At 46.2% G+C, this 22,337-nt stretch overlaps 2 protein-coding genes across 6 annotated transcripts; both read right to left on the bottom strand.

The window, feature by feature from the left end:
• Window positions 1-7,471: 7,471 nt before the first annotated feature.
• Window positions 7,472-13,156, bottom strand: LOC136481541 (scarecrow-like protein 23). 5 transcript variants are annotated; one of them, XM_066478872.1, is made up of 5 exons: window positions 12,899-13,156; window positions 12,656-12,820; window positions 10,629-11,876; window positions 9,939-10,085; window positions 7,472-9,289 (listed from the first exon to the last, which is right to left on the bottom strand). In XM_066478872.1, exon 5 carries the CDS (start codon window positions 9,248-9,250, stop codon window positions 7,619-7,621), a length of 1,632 nt encoding a protein of 543 aa, XP_066334969.1. In that variant the 5' UTR covers window positions 9,251-9,289; window positions 9,939-10,085; window positions 10,629-11,876; window positions 12,656-12,820; window positions 12,899-13,156; the 3' UTR covers window positions 7,472-7,618. The 5 variants fall into 5 exon arrangements, 4 of the variants coding, with proteins under 4 accessions (XP_066334969.1, XP_066334968.1, XP_066334971.1 ...); XM_066478871.1 differs by having other exon boundaries at window positions 10,629-10,728; XM_066478874.1 differs by having other exon boundaries at window positions 10,629-10,728; window positions 12,903-13,156.
• Window positions 13,157-15,634: 2,478 nt separating this feature from the next.
• Window positions 15,635-19,984, bottom strand: LOC136483536 (transcription factor VIP1-like). Its single transcript, XM_066480633.1, has 4 exons — window positions 19,152-19,984; window positions 18,795-18,927; window positions 16,550-16,634; window positions 15,635-16,316 (listed from the first exon to the last, which is right to left on the bottom strand). The coding sequence occupies exons 1-4, from the start codon at window positions 19,685-19,687 to the stop codon at window positions 16,069-16,071; spliced, it is 1,002 nt and encodes a 333-aa protein (XP_066336730.1). The 5' UTR covers window positions 19,688-19,984; the 3' UTR covers window positions 15,635-16,068.
• Between the last annotated feature and the right edge of the window lie 2,353 nt (window positions 19,985-22,337).

The following is a 22,337-nucleotide window of genomic DNA, read 5'->3' as shown; positions in this document are numbered from 1 at the left end:
GTGTGAGGACTGGTGAGGAGGTGAGGTATGCCTTAAGTTTCTTAAAAGCTTCATTGGCTTCTTCCGTCCACTCGAACTTGTTTGTCTTCTTTAGTAGTTTAAAGAAAGGCAACCCTTTTTCGCCGAGTCTTGATATGAAACGGTTGAGTGCCGCCATGCAGCCTGTTAGTTTTTGTACGTCTTTGATGTTTCGAGGAGGGCTCATCTCTGTTATTGCTCGAATTTGCTTGGTGCTTGCTTCGATTCCACGATGACTGACCAAGAATCCGAGTAGTTGTCCTGAGGGAACTCCGAATACGCACTTGTTTGGGTTCAATTTCCACCTCCACCTCTTTAGATTCTCGAAGGTTTGTTTTAAGTCTTCAATCAGTGTATCCAGGTTCTTTGTTTTTACAACCACGTCATCCACGTATGCTTCTACATTTTCACCGATCTAATCACCAAGGCATGTTTGGATGGCTCTTTGGTAAGTGGCTCCAGCATTCTTAAGTCCAAATGACATGGTCATGTAGCAGTAGGCGCCGAACGGAGTGATGAAAGATGTCTTGCTTTGGTCCTATTCTTTTAATGCGATCTGGTGATACCCGGAATAGCAATCAAGAAAAGATAATAGGGCAGATCCTGCTGTTGAATCAACTATCTGATCAATGCGTGGTAGCCCGAACAGATCTTTTGGGCAGTGTTTGTTGAGATCTATGTAGTCAACACATATGTGCCACTCGTCTGTGTTCTTTTTCTGTACCAGAACTGGATTTGCTAGCCAATCCGGATGGAGAATTTCTCTGATGAATCCAGCTGCCATTAGTTTTGTAATTTCCTTTTTAATTGCTGCCTTCTTCTCGGGAGAGAATCATCGTAGTCGTTGCTTCACAGGCTTGGGGCCTTCATTGATATCAGTTCCGTGCTCAGCCAACTCTCTTGGGACCCCTGGCATGTCGGCCGGCTTCCAAGCGAAGATGTCCTTGTTGTCCCGAAGAAAGTTGGTGAGCGCGAGTTCCTATTTTGCCGATAGGTGGGCACTGATGGTTGCTGTTTTTGTGGGATCACCGGTGCCTAGGTCGATTTGCTTCACGTTGGCTTCTTTTGGTGGTGCTAGGATGCTTGGTCTCTTAGCCGGTATCTCTAGTTCTTCTTGGCTTGTTTCTGCGGCGATAGTGGCTATTTCTTTTCTTCCATCGTTTGCCTGTGCCTTTGCTGCAATTTGGATCGCATGTACGTCGCAGTCAAATGCACGCTTTAAATCGCTCCGAAGAGAAAGAACTCCGTTAGGCCCTGGCATCTTAAGCAACAGGTATGGATAATGTGGTATTGCCATGAATTTTGCTAGTGCCGGGCGCCCAAGAATTGCATGATATGAGGAATCAAAATCTGCGACTTCAAATTTGATGAACTCTGTGCGGTAGTTCGAGGGAGTCCCAAAGGTAACCGGTAGAGTGATTTGTCCAAGTGGCATTGCTGCCTTGCCGGGTACTATGCCATAAAAAGGTGTGCTTGTTGGTGTGATCATCCCGGCGAGTTGTAGTCCCATCTTCCTTAGAGTTTCTGAAAAGATGATGTTGAGTCCGGCTCCTCTATCGATTAGTACTTTCGTAACCGTCATGCCGGCAATGGTTGGATCTAGAACCAATGGGTAATGGCCTGCGTTTCCTACGCTGGTCCACTGGTCTTCTCTTGATAATTGGATTGGGTACTCTGACCAGTTGAGATATCTTGGTGTAGCGGGTTCTGCGGCCATTATTGTTCGTAGCGCTAGCTTTTCTTGATGTTTGCTTCTGGAGTCTGGAATCTCGGCAAAGATTACTGCTACTGTCCCTCTGGATTTTTGGAATCCCTTGTCATCATGGTTGTCTCCTTCTTTTTTCTGATTGTCTTCTTTATTGCTTCCCTTGCTATCTTTTCTAGTGTACCTTTCATTGAAGGTGTAGCAATTTCCGATGGTGTGCCTCCCGTTGGGGTGCAAAGGGCAACGCATGTTCTCAATGTCGTCATATCTTATGGGCTTGGTAAATTTCTTTGATTTGTCAGTCATCGCTACCGTGTTGTCTGGACCTCGCTTTCTCTCCTGATGTCTGTTGTTTCGAGGATTTTGCCTGTCCGGGTTGTCTCTGTTGTTCCTTTCTGGGAATCTTTCTCTTGTTTTTTCTTCTGCAGTAATCATCCTTTCTACTGTTCTTCTGAATTCTTTGTTATTTCTTGGGTTTTCTTTGCAGAAGTCTTGGAATTGCCACCTAGCCACGATTCCGTGAGAGAAAGCTTCGATTACTTCTCGTTGTGTGATGTCATGTACTTGAGCTCGTAGTTCGCCAAATCGTCGATAGTAATTTCTGAGACTTTCACCTCCTTTCTGTTTGAGTCCTTTTAATTCTGCGTGGGTAATTGGATGTGTAATAATTTTCACAAAATTTTCACAGAAAGCTCTTTGTAAGTCTTCCCAATTTCTGATTGATCCGGGATTTAATTTGTCAAACCATTGAAGAGGCATGGTTTCTAGGGCCATGGGGAAGTACAAGGTTTTGATATCATCGTCTCCTCTGGCTAATTCAATCGATTGTGAGTAAATCCTGAGCCATTGCTTTGGTTCGGTCTTGCCGTCGTACTTGGAGTGGTTGGACGGTTTGAACTTGTGAGGTAGTCGAATCGAAGCGAGTCTATTTGCAAAACAGGGAAATCTATCATGTGTTCTGGCTTCTGTATATTCTGATTCTACGCCCCCTTCTTGCCAACTGTTGTCTTGGTGAGAGTAGTTTTGTGTGGCTGTCCGAGTAGGTGCTCTGCTTCTGTCCTTTCTTGGTTGCTCGACTCGGTTATTTTGACTGTGATTTCTTCGGCTTCCTCCGTTGTGACTTCCACTTGGTCCTAGTCTTTCGAAAGTAGACTTCCTTTGATTTTGATCTTCCTGTTCATGAGATGTTGCCTTTCCGTCGTTCGTTTTAAAGACTGTTGATCGAAGGAAATCTCGAAGCTGTTCTTGTTTCTCATTGGGATGTGAGGTCGCCCTGAGTTCTTCTAGTGCTTCCCGGATCTTATCGTAGGGTGTATTCGCTGCTCATCCTTCTTCGATTTCTCGTTCTGATTTTCTTCTATTGTACTCAGCTAGGTCTGATTCATATTTGATCCAAGTGTCTTTCCGCTATTTCGCACGGCGTTGTCGTCCTTGTTTCAATTTGTTCTTTCTTTCTCTTGCTTGCCTCTGGCTCTCAGTCTCACCATCGTGTCCCTGGATAAATGGTGATATGTTGGACTCGGATTCATCTGAAGACCTTACGTCGGGTGCTTCTGGGGGGATCAATGGTGATCGAGGACAGCGAATCATGAGTACTTCTCTAGCGTGAGTTGTTCTGTCATCGTCGTTGATTTTCGTACTGGCAGAGCTGTTGATGACTTCAGTAGAGGTCTCAAAGTAGTTGGGTAGGGTAGAATTGCTGTTGTCGTGTCATCGACTAGTTGGGCGTCGTCATCCTCAGGAACGGTATCTGGCCAGTGAATGATGCAGTCTTGAGATGTTATGGTTAAAACGAGACCTTCATGGGCTCCCTTCAGTGGCATTCTAAGCATGGGATAAGTGGATCCTTCGTGCCATGTCTGATAGGATGTTGCCATGTTGTGGAGTCCGAACGGAAAAAGACCCGACTTCTTTGAAATATTCTAGGTGTACTCCGAGTAGTATTCTTGACAGGTTCACGTCATGTCCCGGAGCTTTGTCAGAAAAGAACTCGGTTTTCCGAAAGAACTCGGATAAGACTTCGTTTCGGAAGCGGAACTTGAGTTTGAATCGGACACGTGAATTTGCGAGAACTGAGTCGGATTGAGCTGTGCGAATCTTCCGGCAAGCTGATCTGTCATTATCGTCGAAATAGGATGGTCCTGATGATGATCTGAATCTTCAAGGAGATGGCCTTGGAGCTTGTCATCGTCGCCTTCCTTGCAGATCCATGAACCGAAGATGAAGGTCGATCCCTTCGAGAAGATCATGTTGTCGAGGTCCATCAAGCTCTTGGATGCAAAGTCACCGAAAGCCCCTACCTGGGACGCCAGCTGTCGATGTTTGACCACCGATAGCCTGCCACGGGGGTATCCGGGGTAGTATGTTCGGGTTTCAGCGTATGCAGAACTCGATGGTTAACGCAAGAGACAGTCGATTTATCCTAGTTCAGGCCCTCGATCGCAGATCGAGTAATATCCCTACGTCCAGTCAGTGTTAGCTTTTGCGTTGGATTGATTATGAAGCGTTGTGTCGTACAATTGTTCTGTTGAACTCTCTATCTAAGAAGCCCTGCCCTCCTTTATATAGTCAGGAGGTCAGAGTCCTAGTCGGTCTACAATGAGAATTCCTAGTAGGATTACGGAGTAACACTGCTACTAAGATTACAGGAGAAGAATCCTAGTTAGACTAGGTCTTCTTCCTTCCTTGCGGGGTATCCCGTGGGTCCCGCACTGACAATTGTGTACTCAGGTTTATTTACCCCTATTGTAGGTGCAGCTTGAAGAGTAGCTGTTGTGTGGAGGATTCTTCTGGTGGGCACAGACGGATCCTTGTATTCTACCGTTAGATGTTTATTGTAATTTCGCTGTTTAAATTTCGCACTCTGAACTTAGTATTGTAATAATGTCTTTCTAAGAACTCTCGTTGTATGAAATGGACTAATATTGTAAACTCGTTCTCATTATTGGATCCTGGAGGAAAAACGTGGATTATTCGAGTTCTCTCTTGGGATGTGCTCGACGGAACCATCTGGTGTAGCTTACTTTCGGGGCGCTTAGTGTCTGGTGGAAGACGAGCGCCTCTGGAAGCATGCTATTTTAGGCGGTTCTGCCACAATTTAGCACCCTCCACAGCAAGGTAGGAGTGCCAAACACAGCCAGGTACGTGCCACTACGAGGCGGGGCTCCTGGTGCTGCCATCTGTAGCAAACTATGCAACTCTTTGTGAGAAGATATCATACGTGAGAAGAAATTTAATGGATGGGGTAAGCAATTATAAGTAAGGGAGGAATGCAAAAATGTAAATGCACGAGTGAACATGATGCATGCACGTTCCGTACGTCCTCACGAATCTTAGGAAAAAATTAAAATTCTAACAACATACATGGTGACATACATATGTTCTCTCAATATACATAACTAATCGGGCTACACGATTCGTTGTTAGTATACCTGCACAAGAATTTTATTACAGCTAAACCCAACACTTATATATATGCAAAAATGTAAATCTGGACTCTAGGTTGCAACTAAATACTTCCATATATGCATACACATACATATACTTCTGTATCAAAGCTACCCGAAAGTAAATTAGTGCCATACATACATATCAGCCTCTTTGACAAAATCAATACCATAGTATCTCCTTTCTCCGGGTTCAACCCAATTCAAAGGAGTTCTACATTTACGGCCATACAAAGCTTCAAAAGAAGACATCTTAATACTCTCTTGATAACTATTGTTATAGGAAAACTCAGCTAAAGGTAACCATTTTTCCTATGAACCTTTTGAAGAGATGACACAAGCTCTCAATATGTCTTCCAATATTTGATTTACACGTTCAGTTTGCCCGGAGGTCTGAGGGTGATAGGCAGAACTTCTAACTAAATTGGTGCCTAACATCTTGTGCAAATGTTCCTAAAAACGAGCAGTGAACTAAGGCCCTCTGTCAGACACAATGGTTCTTGGCACACCATGTAGACGTACTATGTGGGAGAAATACAACTCAGCATACTCATGTGGTCAATAGTTGGTTCTGACTGGAAAGAAATATGCAGACTTAATTAGGCGATCCACAATCACCCATATGGAATCAAAATTCTTATGAGTAGGTGGAAGTCCAACAATAAAACTTCTTCCCACTTTCAACCTAGAACGGGCAGTGGTTGAAGTAGTTCAGCAGGTTTCAAATGAACAGCCTTAACTCGACAACAATTATCACATTTAGCAACATAAGCTGTAATTTTTTTCTTTATTTTGGTCCACCAAAAATGGGTCTTCAAGTCCTGATACATTTTATTACTACCCAGATGAATGGATAGTTTAGAAGAGTGAGCCTCTCCTAAAATCCGGTTTCTAAGTTCCTTGTCCTTCGGCACTACCAGTCAGGTTGCGGTGGCGAAGCAGCAGCCCCAAAAGCCGGTTGCCAATCAGGGCAGGGCATAGTCAAACAAGTTGCAAGCTCGCTTAGATATATGGCATTGTTTGGTTACCCCTCCTAAAAGTTTTAGGAGCTAAAATCTGGATAGAATTTGCCTAAAGAACCAAACACCTCCTCCTAAAACCTCATAAAAACTTTAGAATGGGTCAAAAACTTTAGGAGCTCCACCCCCTCCTAAAACCTCCTAAAGTCCATCTGGACCCCCACTACCCCTCTCTCTCCCACCCCCCCCCCCCCCCCCCCCCCGCTGCCGCTGCACGGGCCCACCCCTCGCGCCTCCGGTCCGCGCCCTCCCCCCGGCAGATCCGCCGCCCCTTCACGCCCAAACCCGGCGGAGGCAGATGACGGCACCGGAGCTCCAGCTGCTGGACCTGCCGGAGCGTCGGGGCTCCCGCTGCCGGATCTGCCGCCCCTAGGCCCAGGCCGCCCTGCCGCTCCCCCGACGCCGGCGGCCCGCTGCTCCCCCTGGACGCCGTCGGCTAGGCTGGATCTTGAAGGGGATCTGCGCGACGACGAGCGGTTGCGCGAGGTCCTGCGCCTTGGTGGAGGTGAAGGCGATGTCGGCGTCGGGCTCATCGTCGACGGAGACTGGGATGGAGCCCCAGTCGGCGCCGGCGGTCGGGGAGGCCGGGTGGGTCGCCATCGCCGATTCGCCCAGGGGGTTGTTCCTCCTCTAGCCCGAGATTCGCTCAGGCGGCTGGTGGTGCGGCGGGCGGAGGGGCGCGCGCCTGCGGTGGAGCCGGCCTCGCCGGAGCGGGAGGCGGCGGGCGCCGTGCCGCCGAGGGCCATCGCGGCGGAGGCGAGGAAGAGCACAGGGACAGCAGGGGTAGGAGGAAGAAGGGCAAAAGTGTCTTTGTTCAACAGTACTTATTGCTTTTAGTCACTTTTAGTATGTGGAACCAAACACATTTTTAGAAGGTTTTAGATGGCTGCTAAAAGCTCTAAAACTTTTAGCTCCTAAAAATTTTAGGAGGCGGGAACCAAACAGGGCCTATGTTTTTCAGGGGGAAATATTTGGTAGGAGAACAGAAGAAAAATGCAAAACCAAAAGGCAAGCTACTGTGTAAACAGTAGCAGCAGCTGCAGCCAACAGGCCGGGCTCATAGCTGCTCTGCTCTGTGCTCGCTGCATTAGAGGTCTGCTTGGTTTGAGCCCAGGCTAATTTTGGAGACCTGATTGCTCTCTGGGCTGGGAGCTGCTTGGAAGGTCTCCAAACAAACAGTCCTTAAATCTTATAATAGCCTATATAATACCATGAAGCCTGAAACTGAAAGTCTGAAAGGCTGGATAGAAGTTGGTACCAACCTGATAATAAAAGTCGGAAGAATCGACCAAAACATCTAATATAATTCTTGCACTGAATAGTTGCATTCTACAAATAATCTTCCAGCAAAAAAGAAAAAGAAAAATCTCCAGTGCAAACTCTTACAAGAAAATTTATCCCTAATGAAACAATCACAAACTCATTTCCTTTCATACAGGAGTCCAGACAGACACAGAGATCAAAGGTCTGGACTTCCAGCACAGCTGAAGCCTGCCCTTCTCATGCGCAGTCCAAAAGCTCCTGTTGAACAGCCCAACCAGCATCCTAGCCTGAGCAATATTGAAAGCACTCAGCTCACAAGATGTAAACCCTTCCAAAGCCTTCGGAGCAGTGGCGGCCTCTGGTCTCACGGACCCATACTGCCCCACTAAGTCCTGTATCTTTGGCCCCACCATATCCTTCTCCACAAGCCTCAGGCACGCCCTGTTGTTGCTACTGCTGCTGAAACAGCTCGACAGGGACTCAAACACCGTGGTGAAATGGTGCAATGCCTCAAAGAAGAACTCCACAAAGGAGGCCTGGGACAAACAGGCCTCTTTCCCAATTCTGACCAGCTCTTCTTCTATGACCACCACTGACTTGGGTTGTAACTTCCTCACACTGCCAAGTAGCAGCATCTGTAACTTGCTACCTGATCTGTAACACAAGTTCGTTGTGTCACATGAGACAACCACTGAGCCTCCACAGTTCCTGGAGAAGTCGTCCAGGTCCTCCTCATGGTGTATGCAGAGAGAGTTGTACTGGAAAGGAAGGTTTAAGGACTCGGCAAACTCCGAAAGCCGCCGCGCAGCTGCTTGATGAGTGTCGTCACTGTAAACAGCATCTGTTATGATTGCTGTAAGGTGGAATGACTTGCCGCCAAGGCGAGCAAGGTCTGACATGAGCGATGGCCATTGTATGCCCTCGCCAAGGTTGAAGTCGACGACATGAATATCCATGTCGCCTATGGTGGCATCTAGAATGGCCTGATTGGCGGTGAAGTGTGCAAACTTGACATATGGAGACAGCTCTTGGATCATCTGGTGCCCCAACATGATACCAGACTGCACTGGATCTGGCGGGTAGCATGGAGAGCATGCACCAGACATCCGGGATTGCAGACCTTGGGCAAAGTAGTAGGCCAGGCGACCGAAAGAGCTGGTTGCAGCATTCTCACAGGTGCCAGCGAGGAGACCATTAAGTTTTGAAAGCACTGCCAAGGCAAGGCTTGAATCCCCAGCCTCAACCGCATCTGCACCAGTGAGAAGGAGATCACTCAAACTGTTCTCCTCCATGAGCTCATCTTGGATAGCTGCCAGATTAGCACTCTCTTGGCACAGAAACCTCTCGTCACAATGGGTGAACACATCAACATCAAAGGCATGTTGGTCATGGGAATCACTAGAATCAATAGCAATGGTGTCAAAGAACTCACAATCTTCTCTTACATCAGGAGAAGGATCAGCAGGTATGGCGGCATTCTCATGGAGGGTGAGTGGAGGAGACCATAGTGAATAGCTACTCTCTTCATGTGTAGGAAAGAAGAGAAGAGGAGAACAAGGATATGAAATGGTCTCCATTTGCTTGCGACTACCATAAGAGTTGGTTTGGCCTATGTGATTTAGTTCACATATATACAGAACAAGGAGGCAAAGTGGGGAGACAAGGTTGGAAGAGAAAAGCGTGCGGACCCTCGTGCTAATGCAAGCTAAACTGTCTGCATCTGGTAGCCATAGTGTAACATGGATATGACCAAAGGTGTTTGGCCCTTTGTGTGCCTCTACCAACTTCAGGGTATACATACTCCCGAAAATAAACTGTGATGTGTCATTTTTGGTGACCTGTCAGAAAGAAGCAGAAGAAACTCAGAAGGAGCTGGGGGCATATTCCTGTAGCGCTTCTTGCTACGTGTCAGCATTTTGTCATATAGTCCATATACGAATAAGAAATTCTATATATGTTGTGTTGCTATTTGCTGTGTGATCTTAAAATGTAGTCACATAGCAATTATAATAAAAAAAAGCAATAAATGCAACCCTAGATGCAGAGCATATGCTTCGAACTTCAACATTGTGCACAGTATGTGTTCCGACAATATAATCTGATCCATAAAAAATGCGACGCTTAAACTTCATCTATGATGTGTCTTATATAAAAATAGTATACACACTTAAACTTTATATTTGATATGACCAGCTGAAACACAATTTACATATATCATACAATGTGTGTTCAATAACTACCAGTGAGTCAGTGACCAATGAGCTCATGACACCAACTTGTTTCCAGATTGAATTCTTTATTTCATGTCAAATTATACAGCGCCGTTATTGTAGGATGATAATTAAGTAGTTATCTTTTGGCACTTGGCAGATTCTTAATATAGTCATTGCAGTCATTTTCGCGTCATATGAATAATTACTAGATGTTGCTAATACAGTGGAATTGAATGAGGACAATCCAACAAAGTTGTTGCAAAGAGGAACTTACAGAAAACAATATCGCCACACAGACTTCTTGGCTCCAAGCTGTATGTTCCTATTAATCTGAACCTTTTGAATATGATTGATTCCAGAGAACGGCAGTGGCAGCAGCTTGGGGATGGAGTATAATGACGCACAGCAGAACTTGCAAATGCTGATGATGTGTTGATTCCCCCCCCCCCCCCCCCCCCCCCCCCCACCCACACACACAACAACAACAACAAATAAGCATTAGTCAGAAATGTTTTTGGTACACAAGGACAAGCTAAGATGGTGGAACCGGAACATCATAAGAGATTAAGTCTGCACTATGAATTCATTTAGCAATTTAGCACTCTCCTTCTCATGTTCAACATAGAAAGGATTTCAGAGCACAATTTAACAATACTAGGAAATAAAAACGAAAATTGATTACTTCTAAAATGGAATTGACAGATTGGGATAGTTACAGAACACAGTCACACAACTACCTTCAAAACCAAATATATAAAAATGTAACAGTGCACAGGTTTTGCCAGAAAGAATAAGTAACTGATCTGGTGCCAGAGTTATATGCTTTAGTGCATTCAAATATCATATATATATGTCCCAGATTTCATCTTGGAGGGCTCTAATTAATTGCCTGAAACTGATAGGGACAACTTTATGGTCCATTTAGTCAACCATGGCTTCAGGCACTTAGTAGCTTGTAGCTTACCATGCTCATGGAACGCCTTCTGTCAATGACATCAGATGAGTTAAGGCCGGCAGGTGGAATGCCTCAGTATCATCCTAATCATAGCTAGCAAGCAATGCAACTGGAAAAGGAAAGAAAACATTAAATTTCAGTATAATATGCGTGAAACCTTCGTGATGATTTCAGGAGACATTGATGGAATTGGCCATTAACATAAATGTTTATAACGAATTCACTTTGCTCCTAGACTACTAGTCATAATTGGGGGATCTGATGATCATCACTAAGCATGAAAGAAAAAGTTGCAACAAGGGAGAGAAGACTTCGAGCATATCATCAACATAACACAACTTAACCTAGTGGACAAAGATCATTAGGAATTCCTCCAATCAAATGCCTTAAGTTGTTGTAAGCATCTCTAGCGATAGCAGAAGACAACCGCAGCATACCAAACTGTTGTCTCGTATATTCTGAGCATCAGCTCAGTGTGGTCTCCTTATAACCAGAAGGTTCCTTAAAGTATCATCTTTGATTACCAATATACACTTCCTAATACAGCATAAGTTACACGATGAAGAACTGAAAAATGAAGAATCACCAAGTGGCCAATGAAGTAAAGATGACCACACCGATACTGCAGAGTCTCCTTTCAGTTTATATGAAAAAAGATGCACACTATTGGTTAACTAGTTGAAATAATGCAGACAGCCTGTCAGGCTGAGCATGGTGCCTGTATCTTTTGAAGATAAAAACATGGTTCTCGGTCAAGAAGCTAGTCTTCCTCTAGGTCAAACAAAAGGCAAGTCTAGATTGGCACATGTTAAAGGCTATGCTATTTTCTATTTTGTTGAGTGGTTAGTTTATCAAGATACTAATGGTTACGTCAGCCTTTTTCTTTTCTGTTGGCACAAATTTTCTTGGGGGGACAAAATTAATATTACAGCATGGCCCCACCAATAACATAATGCAGTATGAGGTAGCTAATGGTAAAAGATTCCAGCATCAACTCCAAAATGTAAGAGTGATAGAGCGGCAGTAGAAGACAACTGATATTTTGTCTATGTAAAGAGCAAATTGTGCTTCTGTAGATATAAGTAAAATCAACTGGCAACTGTGGTGAATAGTTCGTTTTCATCCTAGCACATAGAGCAACAAGAAGAAATCAGGTTTGGTTATCCAAGCAGCACATCATGAAACAAGGGTGGCAATGGATGGTCAACTGATTTCTCTTTCAGAAGACTGGGCTGTACCTGAAACTGAAAGATGAGCCTAGCCAGAAAGCAAAAAAAAACAAATCAATAAATAAATCAAGTTTTCAACACCTACGAATAAGCAGACGCATAGTGAACGCTGAAAATGGATAGTAACCAAAAAAAAAAGAACTTTGTCAAAGTCACTTGCATGACCTATCTGCCTAACTACTGAAAACAAAAGGACTACCAAGTTGCACTCGGTAGATTCCTGCTGACATGCTTAGCAAGCTAAGGTCCAAGGCAACAATCAGTCTCCAATGTTCAAATCGATATCTAATTCCTCCCAGAGCTGATGTTGCAATGACTCGTGACTTGGACTGGACATTTGTATTAGAGAGGTGGCATCATGTAGGTCCTCTTCAGGGGAAAAAAATAGCTTGGCTTTCTAAACAAGATTGGAATGATATTTCCACCAGGTAAGTTGTACCTCGTCACTCTTAACCAACACCACCCTTTGTTGTTTCTTACCCTCATCGCCCCCCCCCCCCCCCCCCCCCCCCCACCCCCCCCTGGAGCAGTAGCAAAACAAAAGTGCCCAGAGCAGTGTGGCATGCTTTCTCTGCTATTTCTTAATCAAAGCTCATATAGTTGTAGCCCAAGAAATTTGTAAAGCATGTACGGTACAAGGCAGCACACCTACCCATGATTTTATCAAAGAATCCTATCACGGATAACGTGGTTAGAACAGCAAGAACACGAGGGGGTCCTGCGTGCGATTCGCTTACGTAGTGAATCCTTACGTTGGAGGTACAACCACAATTCCATGATTGTTCGTGCGATTCGCCTGATCCTCACCTGCAGCTGCAAATCTTGCACGACGAATCGCCTCGCCGATAGGCACAGCACCCTCCCCCGGCTCCTGCTTGATTGCTTCCCCCATGATGGCCCCCATGTGCGGGCCACCGGCCACCAACCGTGTGAGCCACGCGACGCGCGCGCGCCGTGCCGCGACGACGAGCCCTGCGCGCGGCGGGACAAGAGAACGCGGCGGGCGTCAGAGAATCTCCATGTGGAAAGCGTGGTTCGAGGAGCTGCTACCGGCATTGGGGTCGGAGCCTCGTCGGAGGTTGGACCGTCGTCGGAGCAGGCCAGGCCAATTCGGGGGACAGTTGCTGTCGCTGGACGGCTGACTCGGGGCCGCGTTGGTGGACGGCGAGGGTCAGGTCGGAGGTGGGACGCCACGGCCCGTGATCTGGTCCGGTCTCCAGCGCCGCCTCGGCGGGCGCCGGAGCTGGGGGGACCGGGGGGAGGTGGCCGAGCTGGACATGTGTCGCCCTCACCAGGTCCAGGTGTGCGTTCGTGGGCTTACTTAGTTGGGCTTCATTTTCGTATGTACACTACGTGGTCTGGGTTGGGCTGGTTTATCTATTATTACACCTAAAAAATTAGGGAAAAAGTCTACTCCACCCCCCCAACTATGGGGTGGTCTACATAACCCCTCAACTATGAAACGGTCTGATTTACCCCCTGAACTTTCCAAAACCATCTATTTTACCCCCCAAGCGGTTTCAGTGGCGGTTTTGCTACAGTAACATGTGTTTGCTACAGCATATGGGTTTTTCTTATTTCCGCTGAATCTTTGAAAAATCATAGTAAATCACAGAAAAATCATAAAATGGAAAATCTAATTTTGTTGGACTCTACATGAGTAGATCTACACAGTGAACATATAATATGGTACACTTTAGCACAAAACTTTTACTGTAGATTTATATTAATTAGAAAATCTAATTTTGTCTGTAATTAATTGGAATTTATCTATAACTAAGTTATACATGGTCCAATGAGTACGAAATTTTTACTATAGTTTAAGCATATAATAATTAACCTACCATAAAAATTTCACCACAATTGGACCATAGAAGCTGCAGCTATGAATTATTCTAATTAATTACAGACAAAATTGGATTTTCCAATTAATCTAAAGCTACAGCAAAAACTTTATACTAAAGCGTACTATATTATATGTTCGCTGTGTAGATCTACTCATGTGGAGTCCAACAAAATTAGATTTTCTATTTTATGATTTTTCTGTGATTTACTATGATTTTTCAAAGATTCAGCGGAAATAAGAAAAAAAAAAGACAAAACCCCTGCCACTGTAGTAAAACTGCCGCTGAAAACCCCCGTTACTGTAGTAAAACCGCCGCTGAAAACCGCCTGGGGGATAAAATAGACGGTTTTGAAAAGTTTAGAGGGTAAATCAGATCGTTTCATAGTTGAGGGGGTTATGTAGACCACCCCCATAGTTGGGGGTGGAGTAGACTTTTTCCAAAAAAATTAGTAATGTTATCGTCGGATGTACTAGCGTGGGTCCCCCAGCTCTTAATGCTTTTGCCAGCTTAATCCGGCTAGCCCCTCCCTGCACGGCTAATACGTGTGGAAGATAACCAATCACGAGTACGAGTCCGAGTCCGGTACGTGCACAGCGTCGCCACGCTAAGATAAAAATACAAAACGTGACAGACTACTCATATAAAATATGTTCTACAATTGAAAATCTAACCTAATTATTATTCTCTATCTCTGCATCTCTACACCTAAAAAAAACCTAATTCGCTTAGCCCAGCTTAATCTGTGGCTCCCGCATCACCCCGCCCGCGTGGGTCCCTGTCCGAGAATCTGTGTCGCCCAAATGCCAAGTATTATTCGCTTCGCCCCAGCTTAATGGCGAGTCCGGAACGTGAACCCCGCACGCTCCGGCGTTGCCCTGCTTGCATGGGTCCGCGTCGAGGCCCACCTCCCCGCAAATAAATCACGCCCCCGCACGCGCCCTAGCTCCTACCTGTGTCAGTGGCGGCGGGCAACCACGACCTGTTGCCGTGCGTAGTCCCGGCGGACGCGGGAGCATGCGTCTCGCCATGCATGCGGGTGACCCAATTCCAGTATGTGTTGGCGGCGGCGGCGGCGCTCGCCGCGCTCTGCGACGTGCTCACCGTGTGCTACGCTTCGCCCGTGCGTGCGTACCCTAGCTCCAGCCTGTGCCGGCGGCGGCGAGCACCTGCAAATGCTCGCCACACTCACCCGTCAGCGCATGCCCATGCGCGTGTGCCCGTGCGTCTACGCCCCGCTCGCCTCGTGCGTCAGCTTTATGTAATCAAATTTGTATATTTCTTAATATGTTCGTCGAAAACATAAGCTATGTGCATCGTCGTAGATATGGATAAAAATTTGTTAATATGTTCTTCTAAACCATAAGACACGTGCATTATTGTACATATGGATACAAATTTGTTACCCCGTGCAACGCACGAGCATATATATAGTAACTATTTAAAACTGGTTTCCTAGGCAAATTATGTTAACGGTCTAGACTTTGTTTCAGTGCACTGATGGGATCGATACTCTAAAATTTCTTTATCTAAAAATACATCACGAAGGAGATAAATCTCAGCTTTTAAGAAAGCTATATGAAGTCTGGATGCAACTTCCTGCTGGGGTTACCAGCTAACGAGCCATTAAAATATTTGTTCTAGGAATATAGCATACAGTTGTTCCTCATAAGCCATAAAAATGTTTCCAAAACGATAAAAATATTCTAAAGAAGAGTCAACTATAATTGGTGCATACAAAGCATGTCTTTTAAGAGACTTAGCGCTTAATATAGTAACACATTTACTTGGTTTGGTTATAGATCCATAAATATAGATTTTGGTTGTGTGCAAACTCTTAGAGACCAGAATAAAAATTCCCTTTTCTAAAAGAAAGGGAGGAACAGTACAAAAGATAAACAAAAATAGAAGACTTCATAACCAGTGCAAAAGAAGAGAAGTGGGTACAGAAAAGATTCCCCGTGAAAGAGAGAGCGCAAAGACATCGCGTCAACCTCCGACAAGCTGTTTATGCCGTCAAACCAGTGCAATAAATCCAGAATTTCTTCACCGACCGTGAGACATGAAACTCGTCAGCGGCCTGGGAACCACGAGTTTCAACCGGAAACCATTCCTTTACTATTACAGGAAAAACTTTACAGGGCAACAACGACACTCAGCTCGTCAACCAGTCAAACCACTTTAGTTTAACCCCAGAACAAAAGCGATGATAGGTTGTCATGCATGAATGAACTTTTTGATTAATGGTACAAGGAACAGCTAGCTAACCTACAATGATTCATATCATAATACTGAATATGGTATACATTAGCTACCTTTACAGTACTTTAGTTGAAGTTGGTATGTGATCCCAGGCAACCCCTGAGCCAAGTCTCCTCACATGAAATCCATGGAGTCACTCAAGGATTGGCCACCTCCGTTTGAAGAGTTCTGGGGGTGATGGTTCGGATTGTGATGCTGGCCCTGGTGGCCGCTGAAGTATTGCATCTGCTGTGGTTGTGAGAAATAGCCTGGCATCTGCTGCTGTGGTAGTCCTCCATTGAAGGGATTCCCGTTCATGTTAGGGACCTGCCCTACAGCTATCTTAAGCCGCTGGACTTCTTCTCTCAGGGCATCATTTAGAGCTGCATCAAACACAACCGGGGTTTCAACAAGTTGCTTGATAGGCTAGTTCAACTAATATCTGCCTATCTGCTCAGAAGAAAACTATTTTTTTTAGGGGAATAAAGTTTGGTCAGGAGATAACTGCTCGGTTGATATCATTTGTCCCATGATGTTCTTGAAACAGGAAAAGTGAGTCTCTTTCTGGGCCTCATGACAGTGGCTTAACACCTTCCAAAGAAAGACTAGGACATACCATCTCGAAGTTTAGCTTGTTCTTCCATGGCCTGCAACCGGAGTTTCAGCTCCCTGTTCTCGGTGGTTAAACCTGAGGTGTCCCTCTGCATTATAAGTAAATTGCAGCATGATAAAGGAAGCAATATTAGAGTGTGCTGAACCATAAATACATTAATGGCAACAAAACCAACAATTGCACCAGATGATGACTAACTAAAACAAACAAATGCATAAGCTAACAACCCTGACAACAAACCACAGAGAGTTCTCAGGATGATTACCAGTGGAGCAAATAATTTGAAATCATTCCAATCCAACAATATCAAAATAGCTAAAAAGGTAGTCTTACTCGCCAACAAATTCTGAATCCAGTTTAACACTTCAGAATATGTTTTTACTCTGGTTCTTCTGCCGCTTAAATGACCGGCCAAATTTTGCATAGAGATAAAGGAAGGATAACTGTCCCCTACCACCAAAACTAAAGCTTCTGGCCTAACACCACCCCATCTGATTCCTCATCTCCAATCAATTCATCTTCCAATCAGAACATCTATTTGTGATATGACCTACCTATAAAGTACAGAGGCATCTCCACTATGACCCTACTTTTAGGTGTAACAAATCCTTCAGCAGTCACATCAACTAAAACAATACTTGCAGGCAAGATTGTTAATAGAGAACTTTAAATTTATTGCAATGTTTGAGCTGTGTTAGCCATGAAGAAAAGGCCACGCATCTAGAATTATTGTTGCTTGGCTGCAAATAACATGGCAACTTTTAGTTCACAATCCATATAGGATGCAACTGCACTTGCATGGATCAGCTTATTCTGCTTCAGAGCATGCAGCAAAAAGAAGTGTTCTAAGTATCCCCTGAACATAATGACCTTTTGGTCTCGAATATTCACCCCAGCCTTCATGTAACACAAATTTGCAAGCACCACTGAACTGAGAAAACAACGTTACAATGATTCTACAGCCTAGACATGGTATCTACTCTACATCCATGAGGACCATACGAACTGAAAAGAAAAACAGTATCCACAATGTAATAAGGTTATCTGACGCTACTATATGCCCATTTATTACTTACTAAGTTCCTAGTATATATATATATATATATATATATATATATGTGTGTGTGTGTGTGTGTGTCTGGGGTAATACTTCATTTGACGAGTAAGACTATCATAAGATAGTGCATTGAAATCTCAATCGTGTAGAGTGGACAAAGCTATATAAACAAATGTGTTATGCCAAAGAAATTTGCAAATCAAGGCAACTTGGAGGGTAACTTTTCTACTGATGGCATAATACGTTAATGCTCATGATAGTTTCAGCAAAGACAGAACATAAAGTGGGTGGATGTATCGTCAAAATTATTCACCAACACTATAGAGGTAAGACTGCACAGATATTTTAACTTCTGAAGAAAAAATCAAGTGTGTGTACAGAAACAATGGGTACTAGCAAGGAATGCTAAAACTCAACCAAATGACACTGATAATCGGCCATACTCCTACCACAAGGCATTAATAGCAACTCAAAACTTGGAAAGAACTTGATGGGTAGGAAATAGCAATATAGCATGCATTCACTAAGTATACTAAAACAGTTTCCAACATACATCATCTCTAATCAAATGTTCAAAATCCCAAGTTCAAATATCTATAATACAATGCCTAAATTAGTTGTGACCTTATTGTTTACAAAATGACCAAATAAAGGAAGGTGCCTGTGACATAGGAGTAATTTATCCATGAACCAGCATGGAGAGAATTCATATTGACCCTGAGGATCAAAGGCAGTTAAAATTTTGGAAGATATCCTCAAGAAACAGCAAAAAATCTAGTAAGGAAAAGATATAAAAAGTTTTAAACCCAAGTTACTTGAGCAAAATTGATAAGCCAGAACAACAAACCATTAGTCTGGCCAATCATAAGGAGAGGATGTGAGTGATGGTAACATTTTGCTTTCTTTATAGAGTTAATCGTATCAAGCCAAGGTTTGTGTCAGCTAATAAGTTCATCTTCCCACTTGTCCAGCACACACAGCAAGAGAGCAAAGTGCTTCAAGCGGTGGGATAAAATAATAGCTGATCCTCCTATGGTGGTACTTGTAGCACGAGACAAGCCCCAGTCAAATAATTAGCGCTGGCTGAAGCAATGATACGTTTCGTACACCCAACCACAAGATGACCATTTTTTCGGGCACAATAAGTTATGATAGTGCCTGGTCAAAGCAACCAGGCAAAATATTCGTTACCTGAAGGAGCGTGAGCTGTGCCGAAAGCGTGGTGGCCTCTGTCTGCAGCGTCTGCACCTTCCTCTCCAGCTCACTGGTGTACTTGATCTTCCTCTCCTTGGCCCTCGCCGCGGACTGCCTGTTCGCCAGGATCCTGCATACCGAGGACCACCGCGGGAGCAGAAATTACACCTCACTTCGTTCGACCACAAGAAATTCAACGCGCGACAAGGATACGGATCTTGAAACCAGGACTTGACCAGATACAGGACAAGGTAGCACCGTAGCACGTTCCAGCTACATCGAGCATCTCGGGGGGAAGCAATTTCAAGGGGAAGACAGCTCGCGGACGCGGATGGCGTTTGCCCGCTCGCTCACCTCTTGGCGCGCTTGGGGTCGAGGAGCGCGAGCTCGGCGAGCTTGTCGTCGGGCACGGCCTTCTTGGCGTAGTCCGGCAGCACGGACGACGTCGGCGCGGACTCGCCCTCGAACGACGAGGTGGACCCGTCCATGGAGCCGCTCCTCTTGTGCCCCGCCACGCCGCCTCCCTGCAGCGAGAGGCCGTCGAAGAAGGCGGCGTCGAGGGAGAGGCTCCGCATGTGCGCCCCGCTCGGCGGCCTCGGCGGCGCCGCAGACGCCGGGGAAGCCGCCTGCTGCTGCGGCAGCGGCTGCTGGGGCGGCGCCTGGGGCTGCGGCGTCGGGTCGGACGCCGCGGGCGAGTCGTCGGAGAGCGAGGGGAAGTCGATGTCGGAGAAGCCGAAGTCCGCGTCCGGGTCCAGCAGCAGGTCCGCGTCGGGCAGCCGGATGAACGTCTCCGAGTGCGCCCGCCGGTGGTGCCCCCGTGCTGGGAGCCCCCCAGCCCCGCCCCCGCCGAAGCAGATCGACGGCGCCGGCGGCGGGAAGCGCGGGTCCATGGCAGGCGGCCGGCCGGGCCGAGGTCAACGGTGGTCAACGGCTGCGGTGGCGGTGGCGCGGCCGGTGGGGCGCGGTGGGGACTGCGGGTAGCAGCAGCAGCAGCCTGCCTAGCGGGCGTTGCTCGGCGCGGGACGGGAGGGGGGATGCCGGGATGGGTAGGTAGGCCGTAGGCGCGCCTCGAGCGGTCGCGGTGGCCGGTGGGAGTAGCCAGTAGTGCAGTGCAGTGCCGGGGGCTGCGCGGCTCACTTCAGCGTGGACGCGTCGTATGGACCAGGCCGTCTTCACACGAATCGCGACGCGGAGCTGACGGTGTCTGGAAGTCACGGGCTCATGCGGAGGATGCAGGGACGGGATGAGCACGCGGCGGTCGAAACGGGCGCCGGGCGGCGACTCCGCGTGGGGGGGCCGCCAAAGTCCCGAGTGGACCAGGTGCATGGGTCAGTCACAGCGCGTGTCGACTCATGAGGCAGTTTGGACGGCGGGATGTGGCCCGTGTCCCCGTGCGCCGGGTGCACGGGGCCGGGGGACAGGGAGGGGTGGAAGGGTGGGTAACTTCCACGCGTGGTTAAAGATGGCAACGGATCCTGATACCCGATATCCGACGGGTATTTGATCCATTAGGGGACGGGGATAGGATCATATCTTTATCCACGGGCATCTAAATGGGCAAGTATCCATCCCCGACGGGTATAGCGGGTACAGGAACGTTCCCTGTTTACCCGTCCCCGTTACCCGTTGGGGGAACCCGACTATTTGAGTTGTCATATGAGTATTAGGCCCAAAGAAGCTCAACATAAGTATTTTGGCCCAAATCTGAACAATCATATATATAGTTTGTGTCTTCTAGGAACCCTAGTTCAATTTTTTCTCACCATCTCCGCCAGCAGCACAAGCACGCCTGCCTCACAAGCGCTCGTGCCCCTTGCTTCCTCAGTTTAGTCTCTCTGCCACCTTTGCTCGTCCTCCTCGCAACCTCGCTCCTTCTCATCGGCATCTCCGAGACTCTGACACTTATACCCGGGTGAAGAAGAAACGTCTCCGATTGCAAAGCTACGACCCCAAGTGTCCTTATTTATCGGGTATGCAGTTCCCGTCGGGTATCTGTTACCCGACCGATGCCCGACGGGTACGGGGATGGGCAAGAATCTATACCCGACACAGTTAACGGAGACGGGGACGGGATTAATTCTCTGTAGCGGGGAAAAGAACGTTCCGACGATATCCAACGGGTACATCCCCGTTGCCATCCTTACGCGTGGTTCCGGGGTAAAGAGAGCGGCGCAGCCTGTGCCGTCGCCGTGGGCAAGGGGCCCGGCCACCGGCCACTCGCCCCTACTCGGCGGTGGTACGTCGCGTTTCGTGTGACAGGTGGGGACATGGTGCGTGGGACCATGTAGTCAGTGACTGGAGACCCGTGTGGGGTGCCTCGCGGCGGGCTTGCCGGTCGCTGCGGGAGCCTGTGGGGCCCACAGAGCGTCAGCAGCATTGGTCTCGCACGGCGCCGAAAGCCAACATTAGCCTGCCCACGTGTCAATTGAGACTTGGGAATTTTGGGAGGAGACGGAGAGGACCCGAGGAGTTCGTCTCTTCGCCTGGCCCGACTGCACGAGCACTACCATTTTGCTCCCCGAAACACACACGAACAGAGATTAAAAAAAAACGCACAATTTTTCACACACAAGGAATACATGCGTCCTATAGATATAATAATAATATATACATACACATTTTACGCACACTAAAACATACAAAGACATATGTCCTATTTATATACAAAATATTTTCATTGTTTTTAAAATCATAGTTTTGTGAATACTTTGGTTTTCAAAACTACAAAAATGTTTGGATTGGGCATTCTTTGTAGTTTTGAAAACTATGGTATTACTAAAATTATAATTTTTTAGAGTTTTATTAGAAACTCCATTGTAGATCTTATTTTCTAAACCATGGCTTTGCATATCTGTTATTCTAGAACTAAAGTTTTTCCTGATGCTACAATTTCTCAAAATCACGCCATCCAACATAAAGCCTTAGTATTATAATTGGATTTACTGCAAATGTCTTTCTATCAATGGCCCTGTTCGCTTGTCTTATAATTCGTACTTTTCAGTTTTTTTAGCCGAAACAGTGTTTTCCTCCAGCAACAAATCAGCCGGAACAGTGTTTCGGCTTGTTTTTTCAGCGAAGCGAACAGGGCCAATGAGTGCATTGTTTGCCACTAAAAATATAATCAATAAAAGAAATATGAGCAGTTTGTTACATTGGAGGCTCAAACCCGAATAGACAGAGGCGAAGCCAGTTGCGAACGGCGTCGAGGTCATTTGCCCTATTCGCTTATCTGATAAGCCACGACTAAAAGTACTGTTGGTTGATTTGTTGTGAGAGAAAAATATTATTCGTTGACTGAACAAGTACGATTTATAAGCCAAGCGAACAGGGCAATTAGCATAGGAGACTATTGCTTTTAGCATTATGGAAACAGTGTATTTACATTGATTACATGAGAAGTCATCGGTGTCGGCTGACACCAACAAAAGGGCCTGGCTCCGACCCTGCGAATAGATACGTTTCATTGTAAGGAACATAACCCTGGCACGGCTCAAAAAATAGAGGAGGTATACAGTTACACCTTGACTAGGCATGGTAAAA

This window comes from Miscanthus floridulus, chromosome 9 (genome assembly GCF_019320115.1).
Source record: "Miscanthus floridulus cultivar M001 chromosome 9, ASM1932011v1, whole genome shotgun sequence".
NCBI classification, from domain to species: domain Eukaryota; kingdom Viridiplantae; phylum Streptophyta; class Magnoliopsida; order Poales; family Poaceae; genus Miscanthus; species Miscanthus floridulus.
Note: the sequence above shows the minus strand (reverse complement) of the source record. Positions and strands in the feature narration are given on the sequence as shown.